Source organism: Xyrauchen texanus, chromosome 42 (assembly GCF_025860055.1).
Source record: "Xyrauchen texanus isolate HMW12.3.18 chromosome 42, RBS_HiC_50CHRs, whole genome shotgun sequence".
In the NCBI taxonomy this organism is placed as follows: Eukaryota; Metazoa; Chordata; class Actinopteri; order Cypriniformes; family Catostomidae; genus Xyrauchen; species Xyrauchen texanus.
Genome location: NC_068317.1, coordinates 6,828,492 through 6,852,169, shown reverse-complemented (window position 1 = coordinate 6,852,169; position 23,678 = coordinate 6,828,492). Strand labels below are relative to the sequence as shown.

At 43.5% G+C, this 23,678-nt stretch overlaps 1 protein-coding gene across 2 annotated transcripts; it reads right to left on the bottom strand.

Moving 5' to 3' along the window:
- Window positions 1-1,832: 1,832 nt before the first annotated feature.
- LOC127635265 (NXPE family member 3-like) lies at window positions 1,833-23,434 on the bottom strand. Of its 2 annotated transcripts, XR_007969455.1 has the most exons (10): window positions 23,388-23,434; window positions 22,977-23,041; window positions 15,417-15,797; window positions 8,037-8,452; window positions 7,874-7,944; window positions 7,574-7,777; window positions 6,464-6,804; window positions 5,570-5,787; window positions 2,646-2,736; window positions 1,833-1,877 (listed from the first exon to the last, which is right to left on the bottom strand). XR_007969455.1 is itself a non-coding variant. In XM_052115176.1 (8 exons), exons 1-8 carry the CDS (start codon window positions 23,416-23,418, stop codon window positions 5,593-5,595), a joined length of 1,704 nt encoding a protein of 567 aa, XP_051971136.1. In that variant the 5' UTR covers window positions 23,419-23,434; the 3' UTR covers window positions 5,390-5,592. The 2 variants fall into 2 exon arrangements, 1 of the variants encoding a protein (XP_051971136.1); XM_052115176.1 differs by lacking the exons at window positions 1,833-1,877; window positions 2,646-2,736 and having other exon boundaries at window positions 5,390-5,787.
- Between the last annotated feature and the right edge of the window lie 244 nt (window positions 23,435-23,678).

The following is a 23,678-nucleotide window of genomic DNA, read 5'->3' as shown; positions in this document are numbered from 1 at the left end:
GCGGAGACTGAAGACTCCACCCCCACGTAGCTGACTTGGGAGAGATTCAGGGAGGTGCAGGTGGACCTGTTCGCAGCCCGAGAGTCCTCTCATTGCCCCTTTGATACTCCCTGTCCGAGGCTCCCCTCGGCATGGAGTGGTTATGCTTCAGATGTTTATTTAGGGTTGGAGCTAAACACTGCTGGACTGTGGCCCTCCAGGAACCAAGTTTGACACCCCTGACGTATAATGTATAAGTCACTCAGTCCGTCAAATTGGTGAATAAAAAATATTTTTTAAACCAAAATATTCTGTTAAAGCAACACATTTTAGGATCACATTTTGGTAGATGTAGACAGAACAGAAAAGGTGGGAAAAGACGCAATTTGTGTGTGTGTGTGTGTGTGTGTGTGTGTGTGTGTGTGTGTGTGTGTGTGTGTGTGTGTGTGTGTATTAATACTGATACTGTGTGTTAGTCATGTTCGTTACTGTCAAGCTCCAAAAATGACAAAGGAACCATTCAAATACCATTAAAGAGGTTCATATGACTCATGCATTTTCAAAGCCACTAAAAGACATGTGATAGCTCTGTGAATAACAGAAGGCTGTGTTTTATAAGTAAATATATAAAATGCATGCCCAGCTCCAGAGCATCAGTGAATGGAACTGCTCTGTTTACACACACACTCATGTGTATTTTCAGCCTTCACAGCAGTGCGCAATATTTGAGCACTACTCACGAACAACATCTCAGATGTAGATGCTCAAAAGTTCAGTTCACTTATAAAATGCATTTAGAATTGCACTTCCTGGAGAGTTCAGAATGTCAAAATAAAAACGTGAGGGTTTAAAAAGTGCACAATTTAAATATATTACTGCTTTTTTAACATTTAAACGTCAATAATAATAAGATTAATACCAATTTATTATTATTATTATTATTATTATTATTATTGTAATCATTAGTATTTGTTTTACAAATTATAATAATATATAAGTTGAATGGGTTCAAAAAATAACTGTGTGAAAGAAAAGTGGACTGGTGTCTTACAACTAAATTGAACAAAAAAGAGATCTGAAGTCCAGATGAAAGTTGAAAAAAAAAAAAAAAAGATTTAATTAAGAAAAAGGCAAAAATAAATCTGCTGATGACTTATACTGGAATTACTGTTAATTTTGCTGCTACTTTATCCAGTATACTAGTTAAAGTGTTTCTTAATAAGCTATACATTTATATTGAACTAATGTGTAGTTAGAGATTTGTGTTTCTTTACATATTAAACAGTACACCCAATTAGTTCCACACAATAATGTAAAGATATTATAAACTGATTATGCAAAAAAAAAAAAAAACAACAACACTGGTATCGGATTTTGAAGAGAAAAAGTGGTATCGGTGCCTTCCTAGTAATGATGCCCTAGATGAACGTGTTTGGCCATTGCACCGCATCTCACTTTTACTTATTTATTTATTTTTGTATTGCTTTGTTTTCGCAGCACACCGCAGAAATGATAAATGTCAGTTTTAATTGAAAATCTGTAACCCCCCCTCCTCCCTCCCCTTTTGGGAGAAGCACTGGTTAGTAACCATGGTAAATAATTCGTATGTTTGTAAAAAATATTTTCAACAAAACATAAAATTTCAGTGATTGTTTATAATCACTGTCTACACTGGACGTGATCCATTTACAATGAATAAAGCTGATGTGGTGCGTCGGATAAACCAGATGCCCCATTCTATTGCTGATGCACTGCAGAGCTATGTAAAGGGATTAATGGACCACCCTCCACCATGCCACATTCAACCCTCGTTCTATCAGGTTGGAGAGCCCCTGGCATGACGGACACCCCCCCTCCCCGGTGCCATCTGCCGGCAGGTCATCCCCATCTTCCTGAATCTGGGAGGGAACAGGGGGAGGCAAACAATAATAATAATTAAAAATAATGTGTACTCACTGTAACAGTGAAGTACCGCACAAAAATCACAGTCAAATTTAAAAGATAGGGAAAAGGCCAACGCGGAGCGGCAGTGGGAGAGAGAGAGGAGATAGATAGAAAAAAACACTTACTCGCCGGTTCTCCGATACGCCGCAGCTTTGTCCTTGGCCACTCCTCCACCCTCTAATGGACGACAGCCGCACCTCCCCGGGCAGATCAGAGGCAGTCCTCCAGCCCCTGGTGGACGGAATGCCCGCCGCGTTTTTGAAGGACGGTAGGGGTGTCCCCCGCCCCTGGCAGTGGTAACCGCTCCAGGCGGCTGGTTGGGAGCCCCTTCTCCCCTTGTGGGCGGATGGCCACGGCTGCTACTTTGGGGTGGATGGTAGCGGCGAGAACTCCACTACGGCGAATCCCTCCTCCTTCACGGGTTTCAGCACCAGTGTAAAGGCATTAATGGAAAGGAGGAGGTGAGAACTGGCTTGATAACATAAATAATATTTAATTAGGAACTGAACAAAAGACAAACACACACAGGTGTCGGGCAGCTGCCCGTAAATCTCTCTCTCTCTGTCGCACTGCCATCTCCGGTCGGGCTTTATCTCTCTCGAGGGCTAACTAGCTTGAATAGGGGCCAGGTGTGTAGCGACCCGGCCCGCCCTCCGCCTTGCCACAAGCTACCATGGCCTATTTATCATTCCGTCTGTCAAAATTAAAATATTTTTACTTACCTAAGGTGTGGTGCTCAAAAAAATGGGCTTTTGTAACTGTATACGCTGCTGACTTCAGACTTGCACATGTGTGACTTGCTGCCACATTAATCTAACAAAGACACATAAAACAAGAGAGCTATATGTAAACTGACTTACAAGGTTATCAAGACTTATTAACAAGACACACATGGGAAACAAGAAACAAGGACAGGACTTCAAAGTATAAGACACATAAAATTTAGCGCCCCCTACTAGCCTACTAATTGTGATACTGAAGGAAATAAACAAGGTGTCTTGAGAATAGTACAATCAGTTTTAAGCAATTTTAAGTGCTGAGGTAAAGGTCTGCACAGGACTGTTTTTTCCATTACGCACCCGCCCTCTCCCGCAAATTTCTATCCCACACTCAAATGCTCCTGCTGAATTTTAATCCATGTTCACCCATGCTCTGCCCACAGCGATTGTCTTCCTGACTATTCACGCAACCCTGCAATTGTTTTCCATATATGGCAAAAGCCATACAAATAGACAACAAGTCTACACAAAAGAAATGTATGTTTCTGTTATTGCTATTATCAGATGATGCATGACATGATGCCCATCTGGCTTGCTTGAGGTTGGTTTCTTAACACAAAATTAACCATTTTCTAGTCAGAGTAACACATCCTTTGAAGACATGGTGTCCTAAAATGTTTTTCTAAAGCCACGTTGACTACCTACCTGCTCTAAATATTGGATAATTTTGATGCACTTACAGTGAGCACATTTATTATATGGTGTTTTTTTGTCTTTTTTGCATTCATTCATTAATAATAATAATAATAATAATAATAATAATAATAATAAATATTTCCACAACATATTTTTCAAGCTATTCTCTGGCCGCACTCTCCTGTCCAAATCTCATGGAAGTACCATCTGCTCCTGCATTCAACTTGGAAATGTAATGCCACATCACAAGATATCTAATCGGGTCCTGCAGGAATGCAGAACTCTATGATAAGGGAAGCAGAACTACTGTTGATCAGGTAGGAAATATGAGTTATAATAGCAAGCAGACCATTTTTAAGAATAGAAGTAGATTCAGGATTAAGCTGGCAAGTTCATACCTTGCCAGAGAGGATCTACCTCTCTGTTTGTACCTGTTGCCATTGTTGGGAGCAGACCTCAAAATCTTCAAAGTCCACAAAGATTTGAAAAAAGGTGCTCAACCAACTGAAGAGGAGGTGTAACCAAAATTCAAATGTTCATGCTTTTTAGGAAGAAGGTGCAACATTCACTACAGAAATAGGCCTTAGCTTAATTGGTTTAAAAACAGTGATGTTTCAGCCATCCTCAGGGCCTTCCTCAGACATGCTCAGGACCTTCATCAGACAATATTTAGTTTTCACAAATTCCTCTCAGTATAAAAGCTTCCAGGATTATTGAAGATTGTGGAAGCCCTGTGTATGATCCTGCTAATTACAAACTTTCATTTAATTTTATTCTGTATTATCGTGGATTGCAAAATAAGGAGACGTTTGGAAGACGTGATTTAGGGACATTCACCAATACTGCGGAGGTCTGCTTTTTACTCACAAAAGTGATAATGGTGACTGTGATGCTGCATGTGCAGTGCTACAAAGCTTGTAGTGCTGGTGAGAGAGACTTTGGGTATCAGAGAGGAAGAGGAGACAAGGATAAAAACATCTGCCAAATTAATAAATGTAAATGTATGATGAGAAAATATATATGGATGATTTTCATGCACGGCAGCAAGTAAATTACTTTTTTCTTCTCTCTCTAATTTTAATTTATACAGTTGTCTGCATCAATCATTCCACAACTTGTCCAACAATTCCACAGAAATAACTTTATTGACATACTACTAAATCTATTCATCCATTTAGACAATCTATTGTATGTATTTAATAATAATAATAATAATAATAATAATAATAATAATAATCAATAAAACACATATATCCTGATATTAAAGTCTCAGCATACAAGTGTAGATATTGGTATTTAAATCGTAGAGTTTAATTTTGTCCTGCAGGTGTCTGCATAAGTCTGTGTCCTCACAATGCTCTTGGCTGTGTACGATTACTCCAGAACACTTTCAAACTACTTAATTTAAGATGCTTTAGGGAAATGGCCACAAAACTAAGAAGAATCACAAGTTGGATTCTATATTCTACTTAGGCTTGCAATGCTTTTGGGAAACAAGGTTCAGGCTGGTTAGTGATGGTTTGTCTTTCTAGTGGAGCTGGTTGACCAAGGAGGTCTTTTTGGTGAAGCTAGTTTAATAGCTGTGGCAGCGGGGGCGTGGTCGAGTGTCTGTCTAGAGGGAGAAAGAGCAGTAAGGGGCTTACACCTGAGCTAAATTATGATTTCTGTTTCTGATTACAGTGAACACAGGGAGAGTGGCATAAGAGAGTGAGAGCAAGCTAGAATGGAGCTGACTGTTGTACCGACTGCCTTCCATCACTTTGGATAGTTTTCCCGGGTTTCGGCACCAGTGTAATACTCTCCTTTCCAGCAAAGGAAGGGTCAGGAGACAATTGAAGCAGGCTGAAGTTTAGTCTTTTAATTTCTCACAAACACAGGCTCCATGGCCACACAGTAAATTAGTATCACAATTAATCTTTTCACAATTCAGCTTCACAAAACTAAGGCTTTTAGGCAGTCGGTACAACAGTCAGCTCCATTCTGGCTTGCTCTCACTCTTTCATGCCGCTCTCCCCGTGTTCACTGTAATCAGATACAGGTGTTGGGCATAATTTAACTCAGGTGTAAGCGCCCTAACTGCTCTTTTGCCCCCGCTGCCACAATAGCCTATGCTGGTGACCAGACCTCCAGAACAACATATGCTGGTGACCAGACCTCCAGAACAACTAGTCTGCTAGAATGCTAGTCTTTTCAATAGGGAGATCTACTTATAACAAGAGCAAGGCACTAACAATGCAAATATTTACATATGGTGTCAGTTAGGGCAGATATATGATAGTAACATATCAATCTCATTGCTGACAATGACACCAGCTGGATGAATGTCTTCAACTGTGTAGTGACAGGAAGTCATTTGCCAGACATCCAAGTAGACCACTGCAATGTCTCTGAACATTTCCCTCATCACAGTGTTCAGCTGCATCCTGTACCAGTCATTTCCATATTCATCCTGCAACAAAACACAATACTGTCAAGAAACATACAAAAAGTACTCCTCTCAGTTATAGGCCACATCCACACTAATTACAAACTTTAAACCACGCCCCCGTGACTTACACTCGAATTTTGTTGAACGCATGAGCTAGAGTGAGCTCTATTTTTCGGGTGAAAGGTCCAAAGAGGGATGTAATGAAAGTGAGCTGTATTTGGTTATCAATGATTTCATATAGTGAAAAGGAAAGCACATTTTATTTACTTTACCACCAAACCCAAACCCCAGCCCTAAACCTAACTATCACTGGAGTAAAAATGTAATCTTACAGTAGAGGGAAAATGAAACACCCTCATTGCGCTTATGATTGAGTCATTGTGAACCCAATTACTTCCTAGTTTCCATGGGTCCAGAACCAACATGTCTGTTGCACAGCATGCTCAAAAGCTCACTCAACATGCTATCATTTGCACAACAGGAAAAGGGCAACACATGAGAGATGGTGCTTCTCAGTAACTCAGTAGAATGGTGTGGATGTCAAATTCCTGTGCGATCATTTTGACAGAAAACGGTTTTCAACCAAAGACGTATTAGTGTGGATGGGTACATAGAAGGTATGTGCTCATGCTCAGAATTTATGGTCCCATGGCACTTCTAATTATAAGAACAACAATTGTTTAAAAGTGCAGTGTACCTTTGTGAAGCCAGTGTTACCCGACTTGATGATGACAGTAGACATTGGTGCACGTTTCAGTAGTGCAAGGACAGCCTGACGAATTTTGGCAACTTTATGCACATAGAATGTTATTGGATGAAAAGCCAGGTGGGCAAAGATTGTGAAGACAAAAACTGTATGATGGCCACCTGTTATATAGTCAATTTCATTGCTGATATAATGCAGATCAGCAGCTGGCATTTTACGAAATCGCAGAGGATAACCGTGTGGCCTCCAGTGAACAATAATATTATTTTTCAACTCCACAGCCATCAGGGGTCCATTCTTAGGATTTGTATGGAGATCCATTCTTTTCAGGCCTACAAAAAAGGTAAGGTACAGTCACATTATACAGTATAATAGTAATATGTGTTTTCACTCTTGCCATAAAGCCTGGCATAACTTAACAATTTAATGTTATGTTATTTTTATTGTTTGTAATTTTATTGATTAATCTAGTGGTGAAATAATGGTGCATGCTGCATATGCAATGCAAAAAGGAGCCACACAAAGGGGCATGCCAAATCAACATCTTAGCCAGGGTGAAACATTCAAGAGGGGTGGGGGGGCTATGTTGAAAATGTATGCACCCCTGTAAATGGGTGGCTGCACCCTTGAATCTGTTCAAAGAAACTTGCAGTACAATTAAAGTAGTTCACTCTTACTTGGATTTGAACCAGGGATTCATTTGTTCCAGAACAAGCTAGATCCAGACTTGGCACCTATACCCACCCATAACGTCTAAACCCTTACCCAAACCCTACATGTAAATAAGGTGCTAAACCTAAATTAGGTTGGCTAAAATATGATCCCTGTATTGTATCGATTGGAAATTCTATTTGTTGATTGTTTGGTCTCTATGGAAATAAAAGCCGTACCTTTTCTTACGAGCCAAGTCATATGATATGTTATGATCTTGCCATCTTGTGCAAATTAGTACAGACACACATGTGTCATGAGATTATGTTGAAACTGCCGAATCTGTTCTTGGTCTTGGATCTCATAATTTACAAATAAGAACTGGTTTGAACCATGTGGTTCAATACAAATCAACAAAAGTTAATCTGTGTTTGCTGTTAAATGACTTGCCTGGCACAGTTCGTAGGAAATACTCAAACCACTGCCTTGTGGTGGAGTCTCCCATCAAGTAGACAATCTTGTTTTTAAGACAATTTCCCATTTCTGTACGATCGAATTGTTTAGTTTTACACACAAAAGACTTCCAGATATCTTGAAAATAGAACCCTGCGGGAACTGGTGTTGTCAGGCCAGATCTACATCTGTCCTTCGAGCCTAAATCAAAGAAATTGTTATTGTACATGCAATGAAAAAGTGTGTTAGCTATTTATTACTAGTTTCAGGCACCAGCTTTATAAGACATGAACATACCGAGGTCTGCATTGTTGGGGAGGACATTTATTACACGTGTGTCTCCAGTAATATGTTTGTTTGTAACCGTCCTGTATAATAACATCATGCTATGAATACATATATTTTTTTTAGGAATGTGTATGATTGTTTTCAAGTGAGTGACTCAATTATTTCCAATTACCTTGCAAATAGTTTCTTCTCAAAAGGGTTTAATGGGCTTTGAAAATTTCCTGCTTCATGAAACACCCAGTAGTCACAGGAAAGTGTCTTTGGTCTCTCACACTGCCACACTGTCCCTGTTTTGACGTCCTTATACTCACAGCAGCAGTTGCGTTTAATCCAACTTCCATCTGGGCCCCATTTAAGATTACATTCTACTACTTCTCTGATCCATGCTCCATTGGGTCCTGTCCCCTCAAAGTGACCTTTATAGTGGCTTCGTGGGAATGATGACTCACCGTATTTTTTAAGTATCTGTACAACCTCACTGGAGTGCATCAAACGTACAGACACTTGTGCCTGGCCTTCCCATGGCAGAAGAAAAGCAACAGAATAAGATCCATTACGATTATCCACAACCTCCCCAAACACACCTGCCTTTAAGAACAAGAACAAGTGTTTGTTATGAACTATGAAAACAAGCCTACAAATGCATATGAGAGTGCTTGGTCAACATGCAGTGTTTAACTCGCTGACCATGTTTGTTGTGTTAATGTGACGGTAACAAAAGAAAGTAGTCAAGGGGGTGATGTGAGTGACCTTCAAATGTCTGTGCCATTAAACTGAATGTGTTATTATTTAGCCCCTTTACAGTCTTCATTTCAGGCCGACAATCAGCATTCCGTTTAATTTTCACTAGATACAGTAATCATTGTGGCAGGGCGGAGGGCGGGGCCGGGTCGTGATTCTACACACCCGATCCCTTATCAGGCTAATCAAGCCTCCGAGAGGGATAAAGGCCAACTGCGGAGGATTGTGCGGGAGAGAGAGATCGTTTACGGACATGTCCGTCATGTGTGTGTGTTTGTTTTTGTTTAAGTTAATCATTAAAATATTATTTATATCGTCAAGCTGGTTCTCGCCTCCTCCTTTCCATTGACTGCTTTACAATCATGTGTTTAGTTTTTAACGTCACTAAAGTAATAACACTAAACCTAAGCATTTCTTTTGGAATTTAAATGGTATTTATACCTAATTTACCTCTGTAACACTGTTAAAGTTGGGAAAGGAGAAAGCAAGAACCGGCTGAAAAGTCAAAATAATATTTAATTAGAACTTAAACAAAAAGACACACAAACACACATGGCAGCTGCATGTGGCTCTCTCTCTCTCCCGACCTGTCTCTTCCCACTGCATTTATCCCTGTCCTCGGCTTATTATCTCAATTGGGGGCCAGGCGTGCATATTTTTTCCTTCTGGCTGCGCCTGCCTGCAGGCTTTCCCCCACCTCTCTAGGTGTGGGGAGGGAGACGAGGGGAGGGAATAGCAAAACAAAAAGAGGAGAGGGAAAGGGCAAGGCATAGTGACAGTGAAAGAGAGAGAGAGGAGAGGAGAGAGAGAAAAAAGTTGCTCGCCGGTTTCCCAGACACGCCGTCGCCTGGTCCTCGATCACTCCTCCTCCCTCTGACAGACGACAGCCGCTCCTCCCCAGGTGGACAGGAGCCAGTCCTCCGACCCCTGGTGGATGGAACACCACTCCACATTTTGGAGCCCCTCCTCCCCTCGCAGATGCTTCTTTGGGTGGATGGCAGTGGCGAGGTCTCCACAACAGCACATTATTCCTCCTTCCCGGAATTCGGCACCAGTATAACATGGTTAGGAACTACCAAACCCTACCACCTGGCGGGGTCGCCCTGTGCTCCCCTCCAAGGCCTGTAGGACAACATCCTTGCTGACCGCGAAGGCCTACAGCGCAGCCGGACATGCCGCTTCCGCCCTGCACGCCATGGCCCTCCTGCAAGTCCACCAGGCCAATGCTCTCAAAGATCTGCAGGGGGGTAGCCCTGATCCTGATGTGCTGCAGGAACTGCGCTCAGCGACCGACCTCGCCCTCAGAGCCACGAAGGTCACAGCGCAGGCACACGGGCAGGCGATGGCCATGCTCGTGGTCCAGGAACGTCATCTATGGCTGTCTCCCAGTTCGGCCTCTTCGGCGACACCATCGAGGATTCGCCCAGCAGTTCTCCACGGTGAAGAAGCAGACGGAGGCCATATCTCACATCCTGCCCCGCCGCAAGTCTACCGGCAAGGGCCACGCCCCGTCTGCTCACAGAGGGCGTCCTCCTGCGGTTAAGGAACACCCTGCTCCGCCTCAATCCGGGCCCAGCTCTCAGCCCCAGCATCAAGCACGAAGCAGACGCCCCCCCATCTCATGGACCCCCTCGAGGACCCGGAAGGCTCCCAGGTGCTCCTGAGATGCTCGACCCAGAGCCTGAGATGTTAGCTCTGGAGCTGGTAAGACCACTCCGTCCCCCGGTGGAGGGCCGGGCGGAGAATCGTTTGTTGAATTAATTTAATTTGCCACCCCCCCATACGGGGCTGCGGTACACAAATTCTCAATAATAGAGCTATTTCCTTTGTCTCTGGGTTACCTGGCCCTCACGGCACTCTACCGCCACAGTTCAACAGTCCTGGCACGCTGGACGCGGACCCCCCGCCCTCAGCTCCACGACTGTTCCCCGGCCGGCTGGTTCTGATGGGTCCAGAGGATGCCGCTACAGGACCTCCTCCTCAGTACCAACCCGCCCCCTGCCGGGTGTGTGGAGCAAGGTAAGTGCTTTGAGTCTTTTCTCAGCACCAGAGCCTTGGGACGCACCCTTGCCTCCCGACGCCGTTTTACCTGCTCCGCCCCGCTGCGAAACCCCGCCGGGTACGTCAAAAATACTCTTCTCTTTGGTGCCCCTAGCACGGAGTCTGGATGCGTGGCATTCCCTTCCCAACCCGTCTCGCTGGCTGGCCCGGACCATCCGACTCGGTTATGCAATTCAGTTTGCCAGGCCCCCGCCCCCCTTCTTGGGCGTCCGCTCTACCGCAGTACACGGCGAACATGCCAAATCCCTGCGCGCGGAAATCGCTACTCTTAAAGACATGATATAGCCTGTCCCTCCAACCGAAATGAAGAAGGGTTTCTACAGCCCTTACTTCATTGTACCCAAGAAAGGCGGAGGCTTACGACCGATCTTGGACTTGCAAGTTTTCAACCGGGCTCTGCTCAAACTCCCATTCAAAATGCTCATGCAGAAAAACATCTTGACCTGCATCCGGCATCTAGATTGATTTGCAGCGTCCTTCGGTAGACCTGAAGGACACGTACTTTCATGTCTCAATTCTGCCTTGACACCAACCCTTTCTACGGTTCGCGTTCAACGGCTAGGCGTACCAGTACAAAGTTGTCCCCTTCGGTATGTCTCTGTCCCCTCACGTCTTCACGAAAGTCGCAGAGGCAGCTCTTGCCCCACTCCGAGAAGCTGGCATCCGCATAATCAATTACTTCGATATACTGGCCCACTCCTGAGAGTTACTATGCGCTCACAGAGACCAGGTGCTCAGGCACCTCAGCCGCCTAGGGCTTCACGGCAATTGAGAAAAGAGCAAGCTCGCCCCGGTTCAGAGCATCTCTTTCCTCGGTATAGAGTTAGACTCAGTCTCAAAGTCAGCACGCCTCACCAACGAGTGTGCGCAGTCGGTGCTGAAATGCCTCACCAAGTTCATGCCAAGCACAAAGGTCCCTTTAAAACTCCTCCAGAGGCTCCTGGGGCATATAGCACCCTCCGTGGCGGTCACGCTGCTGGGGTTGATGCATATGAGACCTCTGCAGCACTGGCTTCATACTCGAGTCCCGAGATGAGCATGGTTCTGCGGCACACACCGCGTGATGATCACCCCCGCCTGCCGCCAGACATTCAAACCCTGGACAGACCTCTGCTTTCTACGGGCAGGAGTACCCTTGCAGCAGGTGTCCCGACGCGTCCTGGTCACGACCGACGCCTCGACTGGGTTGGGGCGCCGTGTGCAATGGGCACGCAGCTGCGGAGAGACAAGGTAGCTTTCTTTGCCCTGCGGAAGTTCCTCCAGTTAGTTCGGGACAAACATGTCCTAGTCAGGTCAGACAGCACCACTGTGGTAGCATACATAAATTGCCAAGGCGGTGTACGCTCCCACTACATGTCGCGACTCGCCCGTCGTCTCCTCCTTTGGAGCCAGCAGCGACTCAGGTCTTTGGATCCTCCACATCTGGCCCCTGGACGGGACGCAGAAGATCTAGCTGGTCTACAACCTACCGTCGTAGACAAGATCAACCAAGCCAGAGCCCCTTCTACCAGGCATCTCTACGCCCTGAAGTGGCGCCTGTTTGAAAACTGGTGTTCTTCCCGGGCCGAAGACCCGCAGAGGTGTGCAGTTAGGTCAGTGCTCATATTCCTGCAAGAGAGGCTGGAGGGGAGGCTGTCCCCTTCCACCCTAAAGGTGTATGTCGCTGCTATCGTGGCCCACCACGATGCAGTAGACGGCAAGTCCTTGGGTAAGCATGACTTAATCATCAGGTTCCTAAGAGGCGCCCGGAGGTTAAATCCCTCCCGGTCCAACTACCTCTCGGTAGTCCTCAAGGGCCTCCAGAGACCTCTCTTCGAGCCGCTAGAATCAGTTGGACTCAGGGCCCTCTCTCTTAAGACTGCCCTGCTGATCATGCTTGCCTCCATCAAGAGGGTCGGGGACCTGCAAGCGTTCTCTGTCAGCGACACTTGCCTGGAGTTTGGTCCGGCAGACACATATGTGATCCTAAGACCGGGCTACGTGCCCAAGGTTCCTACCACGCCCTTTAGAGACCAGGTAGTGAACCTGCAAGCGCTGCTCTGGGAGGAGGCAGACCCAGACCCAGTCTGCTGTGTCCGGTACGTGCTTTGCGTACCTACCTGGACCGCACGCAGAGCTTTAGATGTTCTGAGCAGCTCTTTGTCTCCTTTGGGGGAGAGCGGAAAGGAATGCTGTCTCCAAACAGAGGCTTCCCACTGGGTAGTGGACGCCATTTCATTCATTGGCCTATCACACCCAGGCTGTGCCCCTCCCTTGCGGGTCCGAGCTCACTCAACAAGGAGTGTTGCGTCCTCGTGGGCACTGGCCAGGGGGGCCTCCCTGGCAGACATATGTAGAGCAGCGTGTTGGGCAACACCCAATACCTTTGCGAGATTTTACAGTCTCAGGGTTGAGTCAGTATCATCCCGTGTTTTCTCAGGTCCGAGCCAGTAGAACTCTGTAACTGTAACTGGCTGGCCGGGTGAACCACTTGCATATAGCGCCCTTTCCCTCGGTTGAGGTAAAATTGTGTGCTTTTTCTCCCAGGAGATCCCACTCCTCAGATCCCTGGATGATTCCTCCATAGTCCTTGTGGGTCTGCAGTTCAGCTGAGGAACTAGCCGACCCAATCCACTGCTGGTACTCAATCTACCCTGTATTCGTATAGGTGCTCCACAGGGTAGGACTCCTACATGGACCCCCCCGTGTGTATTTTCCGCAGTACGGTCCCCTTGCGAGTGGACCCGCGTCTCTCTTAGGCAGTTACAGCTGCCCTCTGGTCACCATGCTGTAGCTACTCCCCCCCTCCTAGTGAGGCTGAATCTACCATTGCGCCACTTCCACATGCCGCCTAAAAAAACCCATGTGATGTATTCACCACCTTGCCTCTCCTTCAGGGCAGGTGTGGTCTCCGCAGTGTCTTTTCCCCCTGAAAGAATAGGAAACTGGTTAAGACCCCCTTCCCTTGATGCATGTAAGGGCCCGGCCATTATTGCTCTATGAGGGAAACATAGAGAGAAAAGAGGCCCAGCCAGGCTCGGCCCGTTCCGACGACTACTTTGGGGCATTGGGGAAGGGTACTTGCGGTCTGACACAGCTGGTCCCCGATGCATGTCAAAAAGACCTGCCGCTCCTGTGTCAGCAGTACATATACACGGCTCAGCACATGGCGTGTTTTAAATTGGACCCCTAGCGTTGCTTCTCCGACACAATGTCGAGAGAGCGACAGACACGGAACATCTAGGTTACGGATGTAACCTCCGTTCCTTGTTGGAGGGAACAAGACGTTGTGTCCTCCCGGCCACGTCGCTGAGCCGAGCCACTGTAGTGGCCGGACCATTTCTGGCTCCTCAGAAAAATCCTGAATTAACTAGACGTATTTCCTCGCCTTTATACCCATATGTCCGGGGGCGGGGTATGCAAATACTGTCTGCCAATTTCTCATTGGCCTTTTTTCATAGATCAGAGGCATATTCGGCGCTCAAGAGAGACCCCTAGTGTCGCTTCTCCGACACAACGTCTCGTTCCCTCCATCAGGGAATGGAGGTTACATCCGTAACCTAGACGTTATCAAACCACTTTATTAAAAAACCACAGCTTGATCTTGGAAATTTGGCTAAAAATAGTCTGATTTCAAATCTCCCATTTATGTCGAAAATACTAGAAAAGGTATTGTCCTCCCAGCTATGTTAGACTGGAATTATCAGAGTTACAAATGACTTGCTCTGATCAACTGATATTGGCTGCATTTCTCTTCTATTGCTCTTAGATCTTAGTGCTTCCTTCAACACCATAGATCATGACATTCTCTTGGATAGGCTTGAGAAATATGTTGGCATTTGTGGACAGGCATTAGCTTGGTTTAGGTCCTATTTCTGTGACTTCTACCCTTTGTCTGTGTAAATGAGGAACTCTCAGATCAAATTAAATTTAAATATGGAATAGCACATATGCTTCCCCTGGGAGACATTATCTGGAGCCATGGAATTAGTTTTCACTTTTATGCCAACAATATCCAACTTTATATTTCTTCAAAACCAGATGAAATTTGTGTATAAATGATTTCAAAGAGTGGATGGCTAGAAATGTCCTTCTACTAAATTCCAATTAAACAGAGGTACTAATGATTGGAACAAAAATAGGAGGGAGATCATTTTCATATTTGGCTCCTAAACTATGGAATAGTCTTCCTAGAAGTGTTCGGAACTCAAAACACACTCTCTCAGTTTAAGTCTAAACTATCTCTTCAGCCAGGCATACACCTAATTTATCCATCAATTCATAGTTATGCTGCTTTAGTTAGGTTAGTCAGAACCAGAAAAACCTCTCTTATTCTTTAACCCTGCTTTAAAGTGATTGGCCTCTATGCTCATTTTATTCTATTTCTTTCTCTGTCTAAACATCGGATATATATCCCAAAGTTACCAGAGCCTGCCAAATCCATCTCTGGCCATGCCTGATGTCCGACTCCCACTATTACGTTTTCGCTGAGTGATGATAACCAACTGCAGGTTATTTAAAGACTGATCTACTAATCCAGTCCAATCCACATTAATTGCATTTATTAATTTAATTTAAAAAAAACCCTATCACACTATATCACAAGGATGCTATGGCACACAGTTACAGTTTGTGATCCATGGGTATGAGGCTGATATAGGTAGATGTTTTATACATTTTTAAATGTATAAAAATAGCAGATTTTAAACCATGTCTACATTCTTTTTCAATAATTTTCTAAATATATGTTCACCAAAATGCTTAAACATACCTTTAACTTCAAATTAAAAAGTTTTGCTTGGAAAAAGTCTCCTCCATAAGCTTTCAGGTTGTTGTTGTGGTCTCTGGCTGTGATAGTAACATGAATCTTTTCTCCCACTTTGTAAGTCTCATTGAGTCCCACAATAGAGAATGTTGAGTGAACTGGACTTGTGCTCAGATTCAGCTGAGTGATTTCTTGATCTGGACCTGGCCAGTCCAGAGCCTTCTGTAGACCTTCCCACTCATCATAACTGATTCCCATATCCTCATGACTGATTTCCATGTCAGGCTTTGAGATTATACTTGAATTATTATTTTGAAGAGCATGTTTAGGGCTGATGGGATAAAATCTTCTCACTTGGATTCTAGATTTCATCAGTCCCAATAGAGCCTGAAAGAGAACCAAATGTCAATCACATCCAATTTTAATAATGGTTCTTGTTTTGTAAATTGAAATTTACAAAGTTTTTATGAACACAATCACCATAATTTCACCTTTAAGACAACACGTCAACTTTATTAGTGAAAGCGTTTTTCAATATTAGAGCATGATTTTCTGTAGAGTTGTTCACTGGGGACTTTAAGACACAAGCAGGGATGTAGTGCAGGTATACGGCATATACCCACTTCTAAATCCCCTGTGATGCGCATCATTCAGTAGTGTCCTGCATTATCCAAAAACATGAGTAGCTAATCTAATCTCAGTGTTTCCCATTAATTGACTAGTCTACATTGCCTCACCATGGTCTCATAATGAACAAATTTTTTTTGTACACTTCTCATCTAAAATATTTTTGCACTTCTCAGTCTCACAATAACATCAAATAAAAGGCTGTGATTTGCACTGTCTCTTGCGCGCCAGTCAGTTCCTCAACCATTGCTGTAAACTCACACACTCGCAGATATATGCACTGGAGTATTCCGTCCGTTATTTGGTTGAGGACGACGACAAATCTTTGAGGTAAGTAACGTTAACTCAGCCCTCTACATTGCGATATTTATCACACATATGCGAGTAAATTACTCACTGTGTGACCAAAAAACTTCTGTTATTAGACACTGGCAACAACTGAGGTATAATAAAATGATGCCGCACTTTCAGTAATGAAATTTACATTTCACTCGCCAGTGATAGAGTTGTGTATTTTCGAACACCGAGTCCCTTTTACTGAATACAAACAGCTGAAGCTGGATTCAGCCTCGTCTTTCCCAGCATGCTGACTGATGAGTGCAGGGTAAAAGCACTTGTGTCATTCAGTTGTGAAGATGAATGACTTCTCAAGCGTTCTGATGTGATTCGCTCTCAAAGTGCACCAGATGGAAGTACTTAACTTTAAAATGTACAAAATGTTCTTATGGGGAGCATGCCTCCGAACCCCCTTGAGGGTCGGAAGTCCACCCCCCATAGCCTCACAAAATCCAGTGGGAAAAACTGCAATCGCATGTGAATAAATGCAATTATACCCTGAAAACACCCAGTAAAGACTGCCGTAGATTACCTGCAAGGTTAGAGAATAGTTATCCAATTTTCATGTGTGGATGGACTAAGGAATATAGAATAGTTCACACAAAATTCATAATTACGTAGTTGTCTCTTCCTATAGTCTTTGGGCCAGTATTGATCGCAAAATCTGCACCTCTTCTGTGGTTAATATTAATTTCATAATGATCCTTACTCCGTGAAGTCAAGCAGCAGGAGTTAAGTGACAGTGTGCAAATACTATTGGCCCATTTTGGGGTGAACTAAATATGCAAGACTAGTCTTACATGTCACTGTTTATAGCACAGGGCATTCATCTTTTGCTAGGCTGCTTTAAAAAAAAATGGGGGGAATAAATTAGGAGTATACCCACTTCTCCAGGCTCCACTACACCACTTTACACAAGGCATGATTTTCTGTACAGCTAGTTTGAAACGATTTGTAAAGTTAAAAGTACTATAGATATAAAAATGACTTGACTTGACTTGACTCAACAGCAACTAACCAACATTCTGTGACCCACTTATTTTATACTTTGGCATTACTTCTGTGGCTGGAAAAGTACCTTGATGTCATTCTCATCAAATTAATTTAAAAATGACGCAGCTCTCTGAATAAACACCGGCTTCATTTGCCTAGGGTGCTTTAGTTCATCCAGGAGAAAAAAGTGTGGCTTCTTCCATAGTATAAATTAGGCTTTGGTGTTCCATCAATTGCCAAGTTAAGGTTTTGCATTTTTCTGTGATGGGCAGATAAGTTCTGGATGTGGGCATAAATACACTACATCAGGGGGTCAACAAATTGGTTGCATCCAGACTGTGAGGCATCATGACAGTGGTTTCCCCATCTTACCATATCTACACTTAAAGTGAAAAGCATGACAAAACTACACAGCTGTATCCACAGCAAGCGCCCAAGGGTGTAGAAAGAGCTGATCTTTTAGCACTATAATTATAATAGCTCTTTAATTAATTTAATATTGACTGAAAACAATAACAAAATAACAGCAACATGACAAACACAGCAACTTGGCTAAAGAGATCCAATGCATTTCTAAAAATGCAACTTCAATTTTTTATCTCAAATATGCTGTATTAGTGTCTTTAGGTGTGTGTGTGTGTGTGTGTGTGTGTCCACTATTTACAACCTTCTTAGCTTTTTGTGGCATGTATGTGTTGATTAACCTGTTTGTGTTGTTGTTAAAAGACCAGTTAAAGAATATGTGGCAGGGCGGTGGGGCCAGGTCGTGATCCTACACACTCAGTCCCGCCCTCCGCCCTGCCACAGAATACCAATGAACTGAAAATATTTCTGAAAACACATTTGCAAACAGCTTTGACAGTAAAACCATTGTGTATTTGAATGCTTGTTGTTTAATTTCAGTGTGAATATAAAGGTGTGCTTATGTGTTGCATCATGCATGTGTATGTGTGCATGTACAGTGTGGAGGCAAAGGCGTAGTCATGAGTTCTTATGGGGAGAGAGGAAGAGTTGAGGGTTTTCACCTGGGGGGGTTTCGGGGGGTTGGGGGGTATTGATTCATAATCAAAATAATCAAAAAGGGAAGAAACTAGTAAAATTATTGCCGTATGAATCCAACAGTAATCTGGTTACAGTTGGCTTCTAACAACAACAAAATAACAATACACTGAAGTAATAGGGAAGTTCTTGACGTGGCAGAGGCTGGCTTCAACACAATATTCAAACAAAGAACTAGGAGTACTTATTATAATATAACAAGATTTTTTATAATCAAACGGCAATGAACACCGCCAATACTATACGAATATAACACAAAAACATAACATAGAAATCCTAACTAAATAGTGGAGCTATGCTAGTGTATGAATATGTGTGTGGGTGTGTGTCTAGATTTGGTAACAAAGAAAACTTAATGGCAGATTAAACTCAACATGGGGAACTAGTTTCAAAATGGAGGATCGGTTTCAACATTGAGAACTAGGTTCAAAATGGCGAACTGAATTCAAAATGGAGGATTAGATCATAACGGGCAGAGCCAACGATTATTTGAATGCCCCCGACGTCCCCCCTGGGCTATCTTCCAGGTGGGTGCCTACTCTACCCTGCTGCTTTACCCTGCCTGGGTATGATAAGTCCAGTCGTCCCCTTGGTGCCACTGTCGCAGCGGTTGTTCACCTGGTTAATGCTCGCCAGCCTCTCGCGGTGGCTCATCAGGACGATTCGCGGTGGCCTCCTCTCCTCTCTGGGCGGAGGTTGCCAACCTTCTGGCGAAGGGAGCAATAGAGCCTGTCCCCATAGCCAAGCCCCTGTGCAAGGGCTTTTACAGCCCTTATATTATCATGCCCAAGAGAGGGAGAGGGACACGCCAAATCTTGGATCTGCATACCTTGAACAAAGCCTTACACAGGCTTTCTTTCAGTATGTTAACACAGAAGCACATCCTGGTGTCAGTATGACATCAGGATTCGTTTGTGGCCATCGACCTGAAGTATGCGTACTTTCACGTATCAATCCTTCCTTGGCACAGACCCTTTCTTCGGTTTGCCTTCGAGGGACGATCATACCAGTACAAGGTCCTCCACTTTGGTCTGTCTGAAGACCTTCAGGCATAAGGTAGCGGCGCCAGTTAAACAATTTCAAAGGCTCATGGGGCATATGGTATTTTCGGCAGTGGTTCACCACCTCGGGTTGATGCATATGAGACCACTTCAGCACTGGCTACAGACTTGAGTCCCTAGGTGGGCATGGCGCCACAGCACCCGGCGTGTGACCATCACGCCAAAGTGCCGTCAGACTTTCAGCCCTTGGTCGGGCCTGCCATTTCATATGGGCAGGTGTTCATCTAGAGTAGGTCTCAGGGCATGTTTTGGTCATGAGAGATGCCTCAAACTCTAGCTGGAGTGCCGTGTGCATGAGGCAAGCAATGTCGGGGCTCTGGACGGGGCCCCAACTCCAATGACACATCAACTGCTTAGAGTTGCTGGCGGTATTGCTGGCCCTGAGGAGGCTTCGACTGTTGATTCAGGGCAAACATGTGTTGGTCTGGACCGACAACACCGCAACATACATAAACCGCCAAGGTGGCAAACATTCCAGCTGATGTGGGAGAGATTCAGGGAAGCGCAGGTAGACCTGTTCACCTCCCAAGAGTCCTCTCAGTGCTGTCTTTCCTTCAGGAAGGGCTGGCTCTACCCTGAAAGTGTACGTGGCTGCTATAGCAGCTTACCACGAGACACTGATCAACAGGTTCCTCAATGGTGCAAGGAGGTTGAATCATCCTTGACCATGCCCGATTCCCTCTTGGGATCTTGCTGTGGTCCTAGCTGCCCTTCAGAGAACCCCCTTTGAGCCCCTGGAGCAGGCCGAGCTCAGCACTTTCTCTCAGAAGACGGCCCTCCTGATGGCACTCGCTTCCATGAAGTGGGTGGGGGACCTGCAGACGGTTCTGTTATCAGCGAATGCCTGGAGTTCGGGCTGCCACACTCTCACTTGATCTTGAGACCCCGGCCTGGTTACGTGACCTAAGTTCCCACCACTCCTTTTTGGGACCAGATGGTGAGCCTTCAAGCGCTCCCTTCAGAGGAGGAAGACCTGTCCTTGTCATTGCTGTGTCTCGTCCATGCGCTGCAAATCTTTCTGGACCGCACACAGAGCTTTAGACGCTCGCAGCAGCTGTTTGTCTGGAGGACAGCAGAAGGGGAAAGCTGTCTCCAAGCAGAGGCTAGTCCATTAGATTGTGGATTCCATTTCTCTTTCATACCTATCTCAGGACTTGCCGTGCCCCTTTGGAGTCCAGGCGCACTTCACTAGAGATGTTGCATCCTACTGGGTACTGGCAAGGGGGCCTCTCTAGCAGACATATATAGAGCTGCGGGTTGGGCTACACCCAATAACTTTGCAAGATTTTATTACCTACGCATAGACCTGGTTTCGACCGGAGTAATACAAGGCAACAGCAGGTAGACCGGGCGGCTGGTTGGGTGTACCGCTTGCATTGCACCCTTCCCCTTTTTCAAAGGTGATAATGTGCACCTTCTTGTCCACTCTGATTCTTAACCATTGTTCGGTGACAAACTCAGTGAAGAAGTAACAGCACCAGGTCCAGTACTCGTGGTATGCCCCTTTTCAGGTGAGCCCGTCTGGCTCAGTGCTCCATGCATGGTGATTCCCCCCTGGTAATCCTGTATGATGAGTTTCCACTGTTCGGTTTCCTCTCGCCAGAGTTTTCTCTGCCTCGGCCACTGTGGCTGCGTGCCCTCTCTGTGGATAGGGTCCTCCTGGGGTATCATTCCATATGTGAACTTCCCCATTGGTGAGTCCATGTGAGTTATTCTTCACATGTTAACCTCACTTTGGCAGGATGTGGTCTCCATAGTGCCCTCCCTCCTGGAGAGGGAAGATCACTTCCCAGCGCTATTCTAGTAAATGCTCGTCGGGAAATTGCTTAACAGCAAATCAGGAAAGGCTCCACTGGTAGCCTCCTTCGATAAGTGCCTCCTCCCCCCTTAACGGGACTAGGGACACGCCTTACCAAACTCGTTGGAAAGTCCCGACGTGGATGAGCGCTCGCTGTGAGGCACACAGCAACTTGCCCATGTCCTCGTGACACGGTTCAGCGCCCGCAGCGTTTCCTATAGTAACCTCTAGTGTCACTACATTGACACAATGTCGAGTGAGTGACAGACAGGTGACACAGTAGATGTTTGCCGACATCACAGATTAAGAAAAAATCACTTAAAAAAATTATTTCAAACTGTAATAATAATTAAAAGTTAATGATTTTGCCAGTATTTTTGATAATTTTAATGCATCCTTGGTGAAAGGAAGCATCAAATTCTTTCAAGAACAAAAATGTCTTTGTGTTCAATTTTTTTACATATATTCTGTATATAATATAATTTACATAAAGTAACTTGTAACGTAATTACTTGTGCAGTTTTTCATCAAACTACTTATTTACTCTTATTTGAGTCATATTTTTTCTCAGTACTTCTACTTGTACTCTTCAGTATAGCAGTACTTTGAACAGTATGATATGACTATTGAACATGAACAGTATGATATGACTATTGAACATGAACAGTATGATATGACTATTGTCATTTGGGTGTACTACTGAAATAATATAAGTTGTGAATCTATTTAGACTCAATAGGCATAATCCCCTAAACCCCCATACAGTATTTAATTTTTTTAAATGCAGTAATTCAGGAAATGTAGGAACTTACTAACCATTGTACAAAATCAAGACTATAACCACGCAATTTCCTTTGACAAACATTTTCAGTTAGCCTATCTTTTCTTTTTCAATAGAGGTTCATAAAAACATTCCTCGAGTCAGGTGAGGGAGAACTTGGCCGGTTGGCTACTTTTGGCCACGTATTATGATTACTTTGTGCCACATGCCATTTGATATTGCACAATGCACATTTTTAGGTTACCTGACGAAACATGTATTACATATTAGCATATACTGTAATTAACTGAAAACACTTCACAATAAGTTTATATTCTAAAAGTACAAAAAGATGTTCACAACTAACATGAACAAACAAACAATCAATCATTTAATTTGTCTTAATAAAAGTTAACCAACCTTAATAAATGTTTTAAATAATTATTGTTCATTGTTAGTTCATGATATCTCAAGGTTCAAGGATCTAATGTTTCCAAATAGAATGTTGTATTAATCAACATTAATTAACACCATACTGAAGTTAACATGAACTAACAATGAACAATACTTGCATTTCTTCATACTTGCAATACTACAGCATTTCTTAATCTTGGTAGACATATATACTAATACATATACACTTTATTTATATATTTAAAATTGTATACAGTAACATTAGTATATGCAATGTGAACTAACAAGAACAAACAATGAGCAGTAAATTAGTTGTTAAGTTGTTAAATTAACGTTAACCAAGATTAATAATCAACCAAGCATTAAATGAATTGAAATTAGTAACTATTGTTAGTCTATAGTACCTAAAGCATTAAATGAGTTTAACAAACATAATCTTAGTGTAAACTGTTACTGCCAAACTAATGTTATATAATGCAAATAATTAATACTTTAATATTTATTTCTTATGAACTTACCATACAGGTTAAAGCCCATAGACATAGTATTAATACACAAATGTGACGTTGCCTTGACCTGTGAACTGAAACAAAACACAAACTTATACCAAAACTGTAAAAGTGGTTGCATGCATTTTTTACTGTTAGGAGTTATTTTTACTGGATTTAACCCATAAACTTTTTTAGTAACCTAATTTAGATATAGTATTGTAATATACAGTCATATTAATACATTATATATATATATATATATATATTTCACCAGTTCAATTAGATGTTTCCACATGAGGCACATTGAAAAACAAATTCTAATAATAAATAAAAATAAGTTTTGTACTTGTATTAGCTTAAAACATTCAAACTTGCACTTCTGCAAACTATTTAAACCTATAATTGAAATATGTTCATAATTTATTTTATACTAGTTACCTGAAGAATCATTTGATGGTGCAGTGAACATGGTTGTGTCTGTTCCTTTCCTAATTCATCACTGTCACTAACTTCAAATTCAAAGCACTGAAAGCCGTGCTGCTATGTGAATGGGGCGTTTACAAATGGCCAGACCTTTTGTATGGATACAAAGTTCACAATTTTTTATTTCCCATTAGTCATCCAAATCTATTGTTGTCCATTGAAATAATACTTGCACTGCCACTGTAAAAAAAAAAAACTTTTTTGTCTGTGCCTTTCTGAACAAATTTCCTGAAACTTTTTTCTCTC

What these genes read in the sequence shown, in the direction of transcription:
- LOC127635265 (XM_052115176.1), bottom strand. Translation starts at nt 23,418, where the DNA reads ATGTTCACTGCACCATCAAATGATTCTTCAG. An exon ending in TTTTTAATTTGAAGTTAAAG is followed by an intron (nt 8,453 to 15,416) that starts GTATGTTTAAGC and finishes TTGTTCTTAAAG; the next exon opens with GCAGGTGTGTTTGGGGAGGT. An exon ending in GAGAAGAAACTATTTGCAAG is followed by an intron (nt 7,945 to 8,036) that starts GTAATTGGAAAT and finishes GTTATTATACAG; the next exon opens with GACGGTTACAAACAAACATA.